This window comes from Arachis ipaensis, chromosome B7 (genome assembly GCF_059453495.1).
Source record: "Arachis ipaensis isolate K30076 ecotype BB chromosome B7, ASM5945349v1, whole genome shotgun sequence".
NCBI classification, from domain to species: domain Eukaryota; kingdom Viridiplantae; phylum Streptophyta; class Magnoliopsida; order Fabales; family Fabaceae; genus Arachis; species Arachis ipaensis.
Window position 1 is genome coordinate 10,758,760 of NC_142442.1, and position 17,810 is coordinate 10,776,569.

The 17,810-nt window shown below is 34.7% G+C and overlaps 3 protein-coding genes across 5 annotated transcripts; 1 reads left to right on the plus strand and 2 right to left on the minus strand.

The window, feature by feature from the left end:
* Nucleotides 1-631: 631 nt before the first annotated feature.
* Nucleotides 632-3,843, minus strand: LOC107608528 (mannosyltransferase APTG1). Of its 2 annotated transcripts, none has more exons than XM_016310296.3 (9): nucleotides 3,536-3,843; nucleotides 3,326-3,443; nucleotides 2,791-2,895; nucleotides 2,402-2,685; nucleotides 1,900-2,181; nucleotides 1,606-1,807; nucleotides 1,355-1,506; nucleotides 1,102-1,264; nucleotides 632-996 (listed from the first exon to the last, which is right to left on the minus strand). In XM_016310296.3, exons 1-9 carry the CDS (start codon nucleotides 3,754-3,756, stop codon nucleotides 913-915), a joined length of 1,611 nt encoding a protein of 536 aa, XP_016165782.1. In that variant the 5' UTR covers nucleotides 3,757-3,843; the 3' UTR covers nucleotides 632-912. The 2 variants fall into 2 exon arrangements, with proteins under 2 accessions (XP_016165782.1, XP_016165783.1); XM_016310297.2 differs by having other exon boundaries at nucleotides 3,559-3,729.
* A 4,461-nt stretch (nucleotides 3,844-8,304) lies between these two features.
* Nucleotides 8,305-10,557, plus strand: LOC107608531 (protein NRT1/ PTR FAMILY 8.1). 2 transcript variants are annotated; one of them, XM_016310300.3, is made up of 4 exons: nucleotides 8,305-8,435; nucleotides 8,799-8,947; nucleotides 9,196-9,413; nucleotides 9,928-10,557. In XM_016310300.3, the coding sequence occupies exons 2-4, from the start codon at nucleotides 8,842-8,844 to the stop codon at nucleotides 10,489-10,491; spliced, it is 888 nt and encodes a 295-aa protein (XP_016165786.1). In that variant the 5' UTR covers nucleotides 8,305-8,435; nucleotides 8,799-8,841; the 3' UTR covers nucleotides 10,492-10,557. The 2 variants fall into 2 exon arrangements, with proteins under 2 accessions (XP_016165786.1, XP_016165788.1); XM_016310302.3 differs by lacking the exon at nucleotides 8,305-8,435 and adding an exon at nucleotides 8,472-8,629.
* A 111-nt stretch (nucleotides 10,558-10,668) lies between these two features.
* On the minus strand, nucleotides 10,669-12,036 carry LOC110264854 (uncharacterized). The gene is made up of 2 exons (XM_088494121.1): nucleotides 11,837-12,036; nucleotides 10,669-11,592 (listed from the first exon to the last, which is right to left on the minus strand). The coding sequence occupies exon 2, from the start codon at nucleotides 11,418-11,420 to the stop codon at nucleotides 10,869-10,871; it is 552 nt and encodes a 183-aa protein (XP_088350247.1). The 5' UTR covers nucleotides 11,421-11,592; nucleotides 11,837-12,036; the 3' UTR covers nucleotides 10,669-10,868.
* Between the last annotated feature and the right edge of the window lie 5,774 nt (nucleotides 12,037-17,810).

Sequence of the window (17,810 nt, forward strand, 5' to 3'; positions counted from 1 at the left end):
TACACAAATACATTAGTGGCTAATTTTAGTAACTGATTTTGGTGCACAAATAATATTTTTGATATATATGTGTGTGTTCATAATTTTTCAAAATGTAATGCATATATATACACATGTATATATAGTATTTAAGAGCAGGCCTAAACAAGAGTAAATAAAAAAAAAAATCATGGAGTTTTTGTTAGTTAGTCCTTGTCATCACCCAATTTGGTCTTGCGTTAGTTAAACATTGACTGAGGTTATTAAAAGTAAATTTCTTTGTCTTTGTTTCAGGTATAACAGATTCGTACGTCCATGTTGCTAATGACAATGAACCAGCTAAAAAACTGTATAGCAAGAGTGGTTTTGTCTATGAAGGTGATGAACCTGCATGGCAGGCTAGGTTTCTAGACCAACCCCGAAGGCTTCTTCTGTGGAAAGGCCTAGCAAGCAGCTAGTTTGACAATGTTTCCTCTATATTATGTCTCTGTTTTCTGTTTAGGTGAATGCTCCGAGTATAGTAAGAGAGCATTCACTGTGTGTTCATCCAACTTGTTCAGAAAATGTACACCTTAGTTCATATTATTTATTTTTCTTTTCATTATTAACCCCAAAGTGTAAAGCATTTTGCCATTTGATATGGTTAGAAATCTTCCAAGGAAAATTCGTTGATGATAGATAGATCACTACTCTTGATAACAAACTAGTCATTGTTACATCCTCATTACACTCCCTTAAAATACAAAACTGTAGATCATCTCTAACTGTGTTAGGGAGGAATTTACAAACTATCCAGTGCAACTTTTGGAGGCAAAAAATACACTGTTGTACAAAGTTTTCAAATCACCAATGTCAATTTTCAAGAGAAACCTGAAGCAATGACACCTTCAACTGTGGATAGCGAGTCCAAAACTATGCATGGCGGATAATCATTCACTGCCTTGTATGAACGTAGACAACAATTGATGCTTGAAGTTCGCGATCCACCTTGAAGTGAGCATTAAAAAATCTTCTTTCCTGTTGTTAAAATCCCAATATAAGCAAATGATTAAAAATTACCCTCAATAATAATAAATAACAAAAAACTAAGCAGTAATTTCTTTACAATATTCTTATTATTACCTCTCTATAATCATATGAATTTAACAAGTTCTTCAATTTTTGTTCTTCCGAATCAAATAAAACAATGTGGCTCGGAAGGGACATATTTTTTGCATATTCGGATAAAAATGAAACAGGATCCATCAGAAAATGGTCAGACTCATCAAGAACTCCTCTCTCTTCGCTGCAGAACACAATAAAATTAATAAGAGTTGTTATCTTATTTCAGTCCCAATGAAGATTACAAGCCACTCCAGGATTGTGAATTCCAAACCTTGGTGTGCAGTCCAGGAATCGCATTGGCAGGTTGCGATGCAGTACGGAGTAGTACGGGGTGGCATGGCAAGGAGTTAGGAATAGGATGTTTTTCACTTTCCCATGATGAGCTTCTCTGGCAAGGTGGTTCATAACATCCTCAGGTCCCCTCTGTTTTGAAAGTAAAGAATATAAGTATTTTTCATAGATGTTCACAAAAGATCATTAAGATAACCCCTCAATTGTAAGAATGAAGAATAGTGACAATACCTGATGAACCAAACTCATATACAGAGACATCGGAATATTGGTGGCAAGCAAAAATATGACAGCAAGTACCATCTTCAGAGAACAATTGGTACGCTTCTTTGAAGATTCTTTTCCTTTATAACCGGCCAAACCAGGATCTTCTATCATAGCCAAACAATAACCAGAGAAGATCAAAGCTATGGGAAGAACGGGCAACACAAACCTGTACTTCATAGTAATTATTATCATAAACCAATTAAAACCAGCAGATCATGTATACACTTATATATGTATGAATAATTTTGATTGAAGTACCTGAACTCCTTGTGACCTAGTACACTGTATAAACCCAGAACCCAAGCAAGAAGACAAGCGTATCTCCACTGTTTTGAATAAATGATACCAGCTATGGAAAATGGTAAGAAAGAGAAGATCATCACTGGAAATCCCTGAGTGAAGTACCAGTGCCACTTGTGAGTTCCATAATAGTCTCCGCCCGAAGAAAGAAAATTGAATTTTAGGAAATTAAGTGGTACTAGAATCCATGTGCCATACATGATACGATCTAATAAGCAGGTAAGTCCGAGCACCAGCATCCTGATACAAAATAATTCGCCCTAAATCAGACATCTGTGATTGACATTTGAAAGCTGAAATTTTAGATTAATGTGACTGCAGCCAATGCAACAAAATAAGTTCCCTGGAATATATTGCTGCAATAAGAGTTCCGATAATCTAACCCAACTTGGTATTTAGATAGATATGGAAGATAACACATTATGAAATGAGAAACTCCCCCATTCCCAACTAAACATACCCGATGGGTGCGACCTCCAAAAAAAGGAGTTTCAATTTGTAACGTTCCTTTGAAAATTCAAGGAGGCCAACATACAGCCATATGATTGCACTTGTTGGTCGGATCGCACAAGCTAATGCTGCCAAAACTAAACTCCACTTCCTTGAAACAGTGGAACTTCTACTAGAAGATCTCATGCAGGGCCAAAAGTATAGAGATACAAGTGTAAGAACAGTCTCCAAGCTATTTGATAGCGTACGAACAGAACAATAGATCATAAACCAATTGGCCAACTGGGAAAAGAGCTGTACCAGAGTTAAGTTTTCTTATATAACAAGGGGAGAAAGTGTTCCTATATTATAATGGCCGCATGCATTTTTAACATAAAACAGATTAAAAGAAAAGGATACAGCCCATTTTGCAACATTGTCACCAAAGAGAACTGCAGAAAGTTTGTACAAGTATAAATCACCAACTGCAGCAAACACAGACTGCAGCAGCCGTGGAGCCTTCCTCTAAGAAGCAAGGACCAGAGAATAGAATTAGTGGAATCATATCCATAAAACGTGACAAGGAAGATACTCAAGTTGCATGAATCTTATTCCAGTTAAAAACGGAACCTATTATAGAAAACATAACAAGTTTTATCAAGTGAAGCAGAATACATGAACCACTTCATTAGCTGTTAGAACTATCACTGATTGAAAGGGATACAAAATCTCAATTATAGCCACTGCATTTTGCTTGTCAAAAGAATACAGAAACTACATAAAAGCACGAAGTATGCCTCAGTTCATCAAAGATAACATCACATGCTTCTAAGCTAGCCTTCAATATGCAATGGCAGATAAAACAACTCAAACTGAAGTTGTATAGTTACAGGGAGAAGGAAATCAAAGTGGTTAAAATGAGAACATAAAAAGGATTAGAAAGAAACAAGTTTACCATAACCAAAGGGGTATCAAGATGCAGAAAGGCAAGAACCCTATAGAGCGGAACAAAGAGCAGCGGGTGTAAGTAGCTTCTGATGCCCCTTTTCCATTCCCACGTTAAATGGCCGTATCTGGAATAAACCATCTCCGATCAGTACTTACGATTGGAAGTGAAGAAGAAAGATGGGAAATTCGGGTGAAGAATGTAAAATAAGGTATGCACCCAAATGCAATGCGATGCGCAACCTCGGGTCCCTGCCAGTGTTCATCTGGATTGAAGTATGTCTGCACCAAAAGAGAGTTCAGCATTCGAAACATCAAACAGAAAAAGAACACTCGTTTCTCTGAAGAGAAGAACGACGCGGAATAATCTGAGTCAGATTTGCGAGAATCCCGAGATTCGTGTTTCTGTTTATCTCCGTCATTTTTGTGTCTTCGTCTCATTGCTCTGTGAATGCGAATGGTGATGTTGTCTACTCTCTTTCTATTTTCTTCTCTGTTGTGTTGGGGAGAGAGAGAGAGAGAAACACAGGGACAGGATGACGAAGCAGAACGAGATGGGCTTATGGATCTAATCCACCCGATACAAATTGGGCCAAACATTTCTTTCCATTATGGGCTTGTCACTTGAGAGGCCCGTTTGTTAACCCAATACATTAAAAAAAAGTCTAAAAACAACACTTCTATTAAAATCTGATCAAATAATATAAAATTATTCTAAATTTTATTTAGTAATATTTTAGATTATTTTATACATCACTAAACTCCAAACAAGTTATTTCATTCAGTTAGATTGTTGTTCTTTTTAAGGTATGTTTTTTTATATGATTTTTTTTTCTCATGTCACATTCACCTAGTATTTTTAATGTTCTCTAACTCAGTTCTTAATGTCAATTCCTGCTTGGGCATCCATTCTTTACTTTTAACTTATGCATTCTCTTTGAAAAGATGAAATTTTTTTCAAGTTATTTTTATTATTTCATTTGACCCTTTTATTTTTTTTAATTTTATTTTAGCTTTAATTTTTGTATCTTTGGACTATATAAAAAAGGTAAGTAGAAAAATAAAATAAAATTCTAATACAATTATATTTATTAAGTTCTTTTATTTAGTAGTATGTACTTTTTTTAATTAAAAATAATAAATAATAGGTTAACTAAGCACCTAATTATTCTACTGAATTTTTTTCGTTTATTTGTGTTGCATTTAAAATATTAATATTTTATCTACATGAAGAACTAAGTAAATATAATCCATACGAAAAACTATTAACTAATAAAATAATCAAATGCATGTTACACAAATTATAATTCACAAATCACATATTTTATTCTTTTGATCTTATTGATCTATTATTCCAAACTATCACATAATTATCTTTTTTTACATACCTGCATTCATATATTGAAAAAATTTAAGTGCATGCATAGTCTCAAAATCCAACGACCACATGAAAGAAGACTCCTAAAGCGGTTGTTGGTTTGCCGGTGTATTTGCGACCTCCGTCACATCTACAGTCATAGTGCCGTCAGCTTCGTCTTCGTCTTCACCCGGACCAACGATTTTATAATTACTTTTAAATTCCTCCTTGCTATCACTATTATAATCTTTCAATTCAATATTTCAGTCCATTTCAAATTGTTCGAACTCAATATACAGCTCGATGCACGATATTCGATGGCAATTTTCAATATACATTGAAAACATTTCATGCATGCTCGCTCCATCCGTCACGTATTTGGTTTGAAATTGAACGAATCCACCAAACACGGATAAAGGATACCTGTACAAAATACACGATACTCTTCTAGATATTTGACGATTTATTTTCTCACAAATCACACCTTTTAATTCCTCAAACGACAATGTGTACAGAATAACAACATCTAACGAATTTTCACATACAAATTAAATTGAACTCCTTCATACGTTTGTAATAAAATCTGTCCATAACAATATATTTTTAAAATAACTCTATCATCCATAATAATATACGTATGCTAAACACTCTCAATCTTACTATTATTTTTTTGGAAGAATGAAGAAGAAGAAGAACCAGAAAAGAAGAACAACATTACTTCTTAGTTTTTTGAAATAGACGAAGAAGAAAAACTAGTAGGGAATTCTCTAAATGATCTTTATGTATATATATAACAATAAGTAAATCAGACGATCCAACTGCTTTCTGACATTTTAAATTTTTTTCATAATGTTAATCGAATCGTTCGATTAGTTTCAAAAAAAAATTATCTGTCCAAAAAATTTTAAGTTCGATTTCAGTAGCTACAAAATTCTGCTCCACATAAATCGGACCATCCAATTTGTGTGTGTCTCTCTCTATAATGAAATCAAACGGTCCAATTTTTTTACTAAAATAAAATATTGAACACCATCACAATAATGTATATTCCTCTAATACTTCATAATTCATCCTAACTCACATGTCAACCTCATATAAAAAAAAATTAGCCAATAAACAACTTTCAATAGTTGCAATAATTCTTATGATAAATTTATTTAAATTGGTTAGAAAAAATTAAGTCAACACAGCATGTTACGCCTTGTCAACATGCATTTGTCATTACTCATGTGGACATGATAATTGGTGATAAATGAATGACGTAATTTTCAAACCACAAATATTGATTAATTTTGTTAATGGAAGGTGTTTACATTTGAAATTGTTACTTGTTAAATGTTCTTTTTCAAACGTCATGTAAAGAATTATACTGTGTTGATAACACGCGACGAAACTAATAAAATAATCTTAAAATTTTATTTTATGCTTAAAATTTTATTTTAATAATATAAAACATATTTAAATAAATATTTGAGTATGTTAGTAAAATCTTTTTTTTGTACGATATAAAGGCACTATGTATATCTATACCAAAATCAATTTTTTTCTTAATAAATATATTTGATACAGTCATTAATAATACTGATAATTAAACATTCTTTTTGTGTGTTAAATATTGATACGATAATTTAACTTTTCATCTTTATAGAGATTAAATTTATGAACTTCAAAATATAAGATTGATGGTTAAAATATCATTATTTGTTATGAAATATATCTCTTTTAATTTATGGAGTGATGATAAAATAATATGAAAGCTCTATCCAAAAGAGTGCTTTCCAGTTTCTATATAATATAAGCCAATAAGAGGTCCCCTTTTTGTTTTTGTTTTTTTTTTCTCCTTTTTGAAAGTAATTGCGTATTTAGCTTTTCCTGAAGCAAACATTATTAATATTAAAAAAGAGTTTTGCTATTATTGCTTTGGCACTTTGTGTTCCTATGAATCCCCACACGCTTGTGTAGCCTCTCTAAATTTTTTTTTCTCTTTCAATCATTAAGTCTTACACCATAAAATATATCACTAAGTTTTGTTTAACTAACTAATATAAAAGTATATTAAAATATTGAATTTATTCCAATTATTAACATTTAATATTCCAATTATATAAACATTTAACTCTTGTAATATTTAGCTTTATCATTACGTATAACAATATTATATAACTAATTCAGTTCAAAACAATATATGATTAATAATACAAAAAACCTATACTTACATAACTAAATTAAATTTTACCATTTAATATTATTATAATGAGAAACTATACCAAGACCTATTTTCATGTTATTTGTATTTTTAATGTTATAATATAGTTTTGTCATTACAAACAATGAAGAGAATTTTAGTCACAAAAAAAAAACAATGAAGAGAATTTCTCAGTTCTCACCATTTTTAACTCTAAAGAGTAAGAGTAACATGTTTCTTGGAAGATTGCATAACTGACAATATATTTTAAATGATCATTATTTTATTTTGCCAATTATTATGCTTTGTAGCATTTTATGGACAATGGATAATATATGTAATTCAATTCAATTATTGTTATTTTTTCTCTTTATTTGGATAAGGGACAAAAGGCAGCAAAGGAAGACCTAAGAATACCATTCATAAGATAGTCAAACGAGATCTACATGTGAACGGTCTCTTTGTAGACATGATACATGATAAAGTACAATAGCATCGTTTAATTCATGTAGCCGACTCCACCTAATAAGATAATGCTTTGTTGTTGTTGTTGTTGTCAGATAAAAAATAAAAAAATATGAATTTAACTAAGAAATCAATTATTTTTCAATTAATATTAGTTATTTTTTAAAATTATCCTTTTATGATAAATTTTGAATTCTAAATATTAAATTTTAAATTTTGAATATTAAATCCTCTATAAAAATGAGAATTTAAAACATAATTTTATAATAAAAAATTGAGTTTTCATACTTATTCATACTAGCACTCTATGTAAACACTACTAAGTATGAACATAGACTAAAAAATTGAAAAGTCATAGATAACTCATAATGTCTAGCTGACCTAATAAATAGTAGAAGAATCAAAACTTGTCTAAATTTTCTGTGTGCTTTATGTATTTGTCTCTCAGATAAGGTTAGATACTTGGATACCCAAATTAAAGTTTAATACTATTATTATATATTTATATGTATCTCTCAAGTCTCAATCATTACTTGTGGTGGAGACAAGTCAACAAAGACTCATACTATGAGCCTCTGATTACCTTATAATATTCTAACTTCAAGTCACTTTAAAGATCTGATTGCAAATTATACACTAATCTCATTTAAAATTTAGTTAATAATATACTCAATATTCTTGTATTGAGTAAAGTATAATGTTAAATATATTAGTAAATATAACAATAACTTTTTCTAGAAGAAATTATCAATTCAGTTCTTGATGGTTACAATTTGACAAAATGTTCCAAAATTTAAGCAAAATTAAAGATGTACTTTTTTCTTAATGGTTAAATTCGTATTCTTTTTAGTGATTAAAGTCATAATTCACTCTTCTTAAAATAAAATTTAAGAGAAGTCAAAGTAAAGTGTAAAAATAACATAGAATAGTGATGAATTTTTTTATTTATTAATCTCAAGCATAATCACTAATAAGTAGTATAATTTTTTTCCAAATATTCAAAATACAAGGGCAACCTAGAAAGCAGTATTTAAGGTTCCAAATTTCCAATATTTGGATCATTATTCTACTCTTCACATGCTTGCATAAGTTGGCAACTTCAGCATTCACAAGGTTAGAGAGATTCACTTCTTTCATTCACATGCTTTTAGGTTTATCCTCTCAGATTCTGACTCTACTCTGCAGCCAAAAAGTTGAAAAACACATTTGTTGCTACTTTATTACATCTTTACTTGTTCTGGATTCATGTACTTGAATCCTTAATCTTCATTGAAATATTGGATTGTTCATTGTTGCTTTCTGTTTGGGTAACTATATTGATTCAATCATAATTTCTATAGTTTTGTTCTTCTTCTAAAGGCATCATCTTTTTTTAGCAAAGCTTTTGTAGTTATTATTATTACTTGCTTGTCTTCCAAAATTCAAAAACAATATTCATTCTAATTTAGGATTCTGTCCATTGTTTTTTTTTCTTAGTATCTGAATTCCTGAATACTTGGGGCAATTCTGAAATACAATAATGGAAGAAGATGATGTTTACACAAAAGATGGAACAGTGGATTACCTTGGAAATCCAGCAAACAAAAAGAAAACAGGAACTTGGAGAGCATGCCCTTTTATCTTGGGTAATTTTTTTGTGTCTGTTGCATTTCCAACTATATGTTTATTAGGGTATGATAATGATATTAAAATTACTCTGGTTCCAGAATATCCGTCATCTTAAAATTTTGGTACGTTGATAACTAAATGTATTTGGACACAAATCGTATCCAAATACATTAAGTTTTGAACGTACCAAGATTTCAGAATGACGGGTATTTTAGAACCACGGACGAATAAGGAAATTAGTGCTTATAATTCATTTTACTTACAGGAAATGAATGTTGTGAGAGATTGGCTTACTATGGTATGAGCACAAATCTGGTGCTTTATTTCAAGGAGAGGCTACATCAGCATAGTGCTACTGCTTCCAAAAATGTGTCTAATTGGAGTGGAACATGCTACATAACACCACTGATTGGAGCATTTCTTGCTGATTCATATCTTGGTAGATATTGGACCATTGCATGTTTCTCAATAATCTATGTTCTTGTGAGTATAAACCTCTTCAATCTATAACTGTCAATTTGAACAACCATTGTGTTGATGCATTCATTAATCTATCCGAAAATCGGGTAGTTTTGTCTGCGATGTCATCTTTCATAGATAATTTTGGTACTTCACTCTTTAAGATACCATTTGAAGGCGAGACTTGGAGCAACAGTTGAGTTGTCTCCGTGTGACTTCAAAGTCACGGGTTCAATTTATCAGGTTAGGCTGCGTACATTACACCCTCTAGTGCGGCCTTCCCCGGATCCAGCGTTAATGCAGGATGCTTGTACACCTCTTTTAAGATACCATTTAGTCCGAATTGGCAAAATGATATACAAAGAGCGAAGTACCAAAATTTTGAAGCTCCAATAGTGAGAACTGAATTGTTGGAACTTTTTCCTTGTTGCATATAACATTAGTACATTAATATTGATTCCAAAATCCCAATGCATTCAAAAGTAAAACCAATGTTTCTGTCTAAAAAGGATATAAATCTGTTCTTGTTATTGACCAGGGAATGACACTATTGACATTATCTGCATCAGTTTCTGGTATAAAACCAACTTGCCATGGCCATGGAGATGAAAATTGCCATGCCACCACTCTAGAAAGTGCAGTGTGCTTTATAGCTCTTTACCTTATAGCCCTTGGAACAGGTGGAATCAAGCCATGTGTTTCATCCTATGGAGCAGACCAGTTTGATGATGCTGATCCGGTGGAGAAGGAACACAAGAGTTCTTTCTTCAACTGGTTCTATTTCTCAATTAACATTGGTGCTCTTATCGCTTCTTCGCTGTTGGTATGGATTCAGGACAATGTAGGATGGGGATGGGGATTTGGAATACCAGCAGTGGCCATGGCTATTGCAGTGGCAAGTTTCTTTTCAGGTACTCGGCTGTATCGAAACCAGAAGCCCGGAGGAAGCGCCCTCACTCGGATTATTCAGGTCATAGTAGCATCCATGAGGAAGTATAATGTTAAAGTGCCTAATGATAAGTCTCAGTTGTATGAAATTGCAGACACTGAGTCTGTTATAGAAGGAAGCAGGAAGCTTGATCACACAGATGAGTTAAGGTAAAGCAGTGCAAAAACAAATTTGTGATTTTTCATAACTCAGAATTAAGAGGAAATCTGCAAAGTTCAGCATGGGGTAGTACTTTGCTTTAACGTAACAAAGTTGGTCATGTTACCACTTTCCAATTAATGGCATCATGATTCTTTCATTCTCCTTCACTAATTTAACATGAAAGAACAACTTTTTGAAGGCTCCCGTAGAAGGAGTGCTGTTCAGCATCTTTTTAAATACTATAGAATGAGAAGTGCCAATCTTGTACATAATATATATGATAAAAAAAAACTAAAAAGAAAACACCAGAAAGGAGCTATTGGTGGTTTTGTCCACATCCTTTTAGAGATAAATATGCAGGAATTAAGTTGTCCTCTAGAAGAATTTACTTATTTTCTAACTTCACTTGATTCCTCATTTGGTGCCACTACCACTTCATTGTCTCGAGCTTTACCCTTTTGTTGATCATAATGAGGACCATAATAAGGACATATACATGTAGGATGTAGTCTTCCCGAGCAAACTCTACACAAGTATTTGGATGTAAAATTCCCAGGTGCATATAACGGACAAGAACATGTTGGATGCTTAGAACTTGAACATATATCACAGCAAGGAAAAATGATTGGACAGGCATCAGTTTGATGCATAATGCTTCCACATATACTACAGGTATCAGAGATGATTTGGCAAAAACATGTAGGATATATGCCTCTTTTGCAAGCTCTACACAAGTATTTGGATAAATTCTCAGGTGTATATAATGGACAAGAACATGTTTTATGCTCAGAACTTGAACATATATTGCAGCAATCAAAAATTAGTGGACACACACCAGTTTGATGTGCAACACTTTGGCAGATACTACAACGAGCAAAAATGTTTGAGCAACGATTCGATTGATGCGCAACGCTTCCACAGACGTCACAAGAATTCTCCATTTAAGAAGTAAAAACCAGAAAACCCGAAAGTTCCCTGAATTTGTAGATCTCAATGTACTGATGATATTGGGATTTGAGAAAGTCACACAACTTTCCAATTCAAACTAAAACCTGTTTGTTGGTGGCAAATTTTCCAAAGTGAACGCTCTTGATGTTCCTTAAAAACTAAACCCTAGAAAGAAAAAATATTAGGCGTTATCATTGCACAGATCAAGGAATCTACAGAATCTTTCACACAATTAAGCCTCTAATTACTATAATTTGTAAACACAATGCCAGAACCTTTAAACAAGCTCCGAATAAATGAGACACCGAGATGCACAAAAAGAGAACAATGGATTTGAAGCGCAAGATCAATTTTCTCTCTACTAACTTGGAATGTGAATATGAAATAGGAAAAGAAGAATTAAAGTTACCCTTAAACCAAAGAGTAGGAGTAGTGATGGTGACGAAGAAGCTGAGTTCGCAAAGGTCGCGAAGCTCAGACAGAATCGGCTGTGATGACGGCGGATGCAACCTCTTAGACTCGACTCGGCTTACCTCTGCGACGTTAATGGTGATTTGTGAGCCCTAACCCTCTTGGGGAGGAATTTTTGTGCGGGATGAAGTAACAGTATCTAGGAATTAATTACAATATTTTTTGGTGACTTGGAATTAATTACAATATAAGCTAATTGTCAACTCTTTTTTATTTTTTATTTTGAAATTCAAAAATTAGGATAGTAGAAAGTTATTTTATTTTATTTTTTTTTGTAATAAATCTATTTTTTAACTAGTTGGCTAGAGTTGATTTCACTTTAATTGATTTCTCAGTAAAATCGATACAAAATTTAGAATTATCAATTTCTTTTTAAATTGTTGTGCGCACTCTTTTAATAAAGATATGCAATATATCTTAAGAAACATCGAAAGATATATATTGAGCATTTTTAAAAATATTTTTAAAAACAACATTATTAACATTTTGATTACAGGAACCTAAATCACATGTTTGAAATGTAAGCCATTGAATAACATTAATAGATGTCTTCAATCTTAAACAATTATTTGTAATAATTTCATCATTATGCCTATCAAGAACTTTATCTATATGCTTAGATTGAGCCATTAAATCATCATAAGATTTCACACATAAATTATAGGGAGAATTAAGAATAGAACCCTCATGACATACAAATACACAATTCACCGCATTGTTTAATTTTTTCCAATTACTAAATCCTAATTCTGAAAATGCATTTTTTTCCATCGTTGCGAGCACCATAGTGTTTACTAAACAAGTAGCAAGGCAGACAATAAAGCATCATCTTTTTCTGATGAATATTCTAACCAACTTGAAAATTTCTTAAACAAAAAAATTAAAAATATCGACGGTAATTGTTATTACCAGAAGCTGGATAGCTAATATTTGATGGTTGGTGGTCATACCCAACAAAGGGAGTGGCCTTTAATGTGTTTTTGACCTCTTGAAGGAGGTCGGATTCGACGAATACGGGCAGCTTATGTTCATCCACAAAGCAATTGCTTCCTTAAATCTCTCACCTTTTTCTAGAAGAGAGATCTCAATAACCCTAAGATAAAGGGATGGTTATCCACCATCAGAAGTGGAACTACTTCAGCGGTGATTATTGGTACATCACCTATAAATACACTGACACCCCTCAAGTATACTTAAGTTCCAATACACTTAAACATGCTTAACCCCTTGCTGACTTAGGCATTGGAGTGTCTTGCAGGTACCACCGCCATCCTTTCCAACACACAACTCGGACGGTGGCTCCCTGACGTAGAACAAGTCGGAGATCACCCTCCTTGAGTGCTTGGACCTCACAAATAAGCCCAAGCATCATCCGGTTTCACCAAGTGGATTGAAGCAGAGCCATTAGCCACTATCACAACACAGAGAAGTCAAAAATTCTTATACAGGAATATAATTACTCGATTCGGGTTTTCCCACTCTATCACTATAGATAATGGTACTCAGTTTAAAAACTCCACATTCAGAAGCTTGTTATGTAGCATGAAGATCAAACATCAATTTACATCAGTAGAGCATCCTCAAGCCAATGGGCAGGCTGAAGCTGCCAATAAAGTCATATTGACAGAGTTAAAAAAGAGGTTGCAAGATGCAAAGGGAGTTTGGGCCGAAGAGCTCCCTCAAGTACTATGGGCTTATAGAACAACACCTCACTCCACGACTGGAGAAACACCCTTCCGACTTGCATATGGAATAGAAGCCATGATCCGAGTAGAAATTAATGAGCAAAGTCCAATGGTGAGATTTTATGATGGAGTCAGAAACGTTCAAGCCCAAAAAGAAGAACTCGAACGGCTTCCAGAAGTCCGAGAACAAGCACAAATAAGACAAATGGCGTTAAAGCAAAGGATGGCAAGTAGATACAATCAAAAAGTCATTCGAAGAAGCTTCGTGACAAATGACTTAGTCCTGATATGAAATGACATCAGAGTAAACAAATTGGGTGAAGGAAAGCTTGCTGCAAACTGGAAAGGGCCTTTCAAGATAACTGAAGTCTTGGGAAAATGTTACTACAAAGTGTCTGACCTGAATGGAGCCGAGCTCCCCAGGTCGTGGCATGCTTGCAATTTAAAGAGATATTATAGCTACAAGCGTTCTCTGTTCCCTGATGTACTCTTTTTCTCAACTTCACGGTTTTTTCCGAGAAGGGTTTTCCTGAAAGGAGTTTTAACAAGGCATCAAAACGAGGGCTAGGGGAATGAATTTTATTCCCTTAGTAGCCAAAGCATCTTTGTAAAGTCGTGTTTCACTAATGACAATAATTCTTTTTCTTAAAGTTCCATTATTATTTCTACGACACGCATTGAGTTAAACTCGAAAAAACGCAAAAATTCATTGCCTGACCTATGTGGTCGGCAAGATGAAGCGACGAGGTACAAGTCGGTGTAAAGAGGGTATAAAAGACGATCATATGAAGCTCGGAAGTAAACGACTTATAAGTCGGTAAACGCCCAAATAGAACAAAATGCATCGTAAAAATAGCCTAAGTTGTGAAAACGATTCAATAACAAAACGAGTTGACGTTCGTAATAAAAGAACTCACTCCTTCAAAAATTTAGGACACCTAAAAGAGGGCTTGCGTTAAAGCCTCACAAACAGTTCAAAGTAGTAAGCTATGATACGAAAATGAACTTATAAGAATCCTAAGAATAAAGGATAGAATGCTAAAGGGCTTCATAAAAAGCCTCATCCACAGTCACCAACATAATTTGACAGTAGCTAAAAGATCTTTTTAAGCATACCTACGAGCCAGAGGATCTTATCATTAAAAGATCAACACTCATAGTAACAGTTGTTAAAAAATCCTTTCCAAAGGATCAAAGTCATGAATAAACAAACTAAAAGTATTCAAAACATACATAAAGTGTTTATAAAAAAGGTCCCACAAGCTGAGCCTTAATCAAAACATTAAATAAGACCAATGAGAGGATTCAGATCATCATCAGGGCGGGAGCTCGGAGGAACCTCTTTGGCAACGAAAGTCGAAGGGGTTGGAGGAACCTCTTTAGAAGGAACAACCTCGGGTAGATCTGAAGAACTCGGAGGGACTTCCGAGGAGGTGGAAACTTCTCGGGAAGGATACTCCACCAAGCGTTGCCCTGCAGTTTTTAGCTCCGAGTCGGTAGGAGGCTGAGGAGGAAAGACTATCTCCCCATCAATCACGACTTTATCAGGATAAAGGGGAGACAAGTCAAGGTCGAGAGCAATAACCCGAACATGGTCCTTCAACACTCTAAACACCTCCTCCGTCCTTCCCACAACCGATTCCTCCAAATCTATATAACTCTCCCTAAGTTGCTCCATTTCCCTCTTTAGCTCCAGATTCTCCCTTAAAACCCTAGCATGATTCTTTTGAGACTTCTTCAGCAACCCCTCAGCCAAAGCACAGGAAGCGGTTGACTCCATCTCCCTATCTCGAGCTTTGAAGAGCTCAGCCTCCAAACTTATTTTTTCCTCTTCCAATCCCTTGTCAGCCTCCTTAAGAGTGGCCACCTCGGTCTAAAGGGCCTCCAAAGAATGTTGTGTAGCATTTAGAGGAGCCTTTTCAAACTCCTTAAGGAGCGCAGAACATACTCCAGCAGTCCAAATCCCCTTCGAATTAAGACTTTAAGGTGAGTTTTGATAGAAGCATTGTCCATAGCAATAAAGCTATGAGGAAGAATGTGCCTCTCACAAAACTTCACCCCCATCGAACCCAGCATCATCAATACTAACGATGCTGGACTCCGAAGTCTTCTTCTTTTTAGAGGTCGGATCCGAGAAGGGAGGAATTGGAGGAGTAAGGACTAAAGAAGGAGGTGGAAGAGGAGGAGGAAGAGGAAGGTTTACCGACTTGATCTGAGAGGAAGACGCCCCTGAGTCAGACTTGGTCGGAGAGGACATATTCGACTTGCTACTCTCCTGCAACTCGGGCACGGGCGTTTCTCTTCGCCTCCTGAACATTCTGGTATGCTTTAGACTCGCTTTTCATTTTTTCTACAAAAGAAATGAAAGGACATCAAAAACAAGTCAGGAAAATAAGTAATCATCTACAAATAAAAAAAGGGAGGCTACCTAACTCGGTACGAACATAGCTCGAGGTCCCGAGAAGAAATTTTTTTGTGTCAATGTTTGGAGCCCATCCCCAAGCCTCTCGGAAGAATTCGATTGCAGCCTCTTCGACTTCATCCAAATCCACTAAATTATATTTTTCGACAAAGGCTGCCTTTACCCAGTATAATAGAAAGCAAGGTTCATTATTCTCATTTAGGAAAAAGGGATGGTGGCCCTCTACGGCTCGGACTTTGAAAAAAAAATTCTTGAAATCGTGGAAGGATTCACCAAAAATAGAAAATACTTTCCAACCTTGAATGACCCTGAAGGAAACCGATTGTTGTTTATTTTTATTAGAAGATGCGCTAAAAGGCTTAGTAAGATGAAACAAAAAAAAATATCCTTAAAGAAATCGGAAAATCAAGCTCGCGACTGACAAGCTGGTAGATTTTCATGAAACCCCGGGAATTAGGGTGCAATTGAGAAGGAGCAACTCTATAGTAAGAAAGGACTTCAGTTTCAAAATCAGAAAAAGGAAACGTCACCCCAAGTCGGGTGAAAAGACAATCATACATAAAAATGAAGGGGGATTCAAAATCTACAACTCTGCCAAAGCATACTCCTGGGTCGGGGGTAACTAACTCGTACTTTACCTCGTCCTTTCCAAAAATACAGAGCCTATGGTGCTTTCGAAACTCATCCACAAAAACGCTATCTACTAAAGGAATTTCACAAAGGACTGAGGCATCTACCCATCTTAACAAATCCTTAGGAACCCTCGAAGACATTTTGGAAACAGAGGAACGAGATATATAAGATAGTATACCTACATTACATAAAAAGAAAAGGAATCATTACAAACAAGTTTGAAACAAGAGGCAGTTTTCTTCAAAAAGAGCAACACACAGCCACAAAAGGTATAATCTTTTTAAGAAAAAAACGAAGGTCCCTAATGCATACAGAATGAAAGTAACAACAAAGATATATGAAAGCTACATAGAATCTCTCAACAAACACCTAGTCCAACAAACAGAGATCATAATAACAGCAGCAAGAAACCAACCTTTCTTTGAAATAGAACGAAGGGAGAGTCTTCAACAGAGGAGAAGCGAACGTCTTGACACGCCAAACACTAGTAAACGAATGGGTTGGATGAAGATGAAGAAGGCGTGAAAAGAAATAAAGAAAGTTTACAGAAGAAGATGAAAAAGAAGAAAGAAGAAAAGGGTCAAAGTATTTATAAGACACCGGGGCAAAAAGCATAAAAAGTCCCACTCATTTAAAAGGTGCGCCATTACCAATGTAACTGCTCCCCACGTGTTAATGCGAAAAGCCAATGGACGCGACGGTTGGCAGCCCGAAATCATGTCGGTTTTCAATTTGAAATCACGTCGGTCTTCTGAGTTAACAGAAGACACTGACTTGAACATCTCCGACTTCAGTTATACTTGAATCCGACTCAAAGTAAAGAAATCGGATTCAAGAAGGGGAACTGTTCATATCCTAACCCAATAAAGTCGAAAGGCCCAACAAAGGGAGTGGCCTTTAATGTGTTCCCGACCTCTTGAAGGAGGTCGGATCCGACGAATACGGGCAATTTCTGTTCATCCACAAAGCAACTGCTTTCTTAAATCTCTCACCCTTTTTTAGAAGAAAGATCTCAACAACCTTAAGATAAAGGGACGGTTATCCACCATCAGAAGTGGAACTACTTCAGTAGTGGTTATTGGTACATCACCTATAAATACACTGACACCCCTCAGGTATATGACGTAGCGAAAATTGGCAGATTAAGAATTATTAAGAAAAATAGCGTTGCA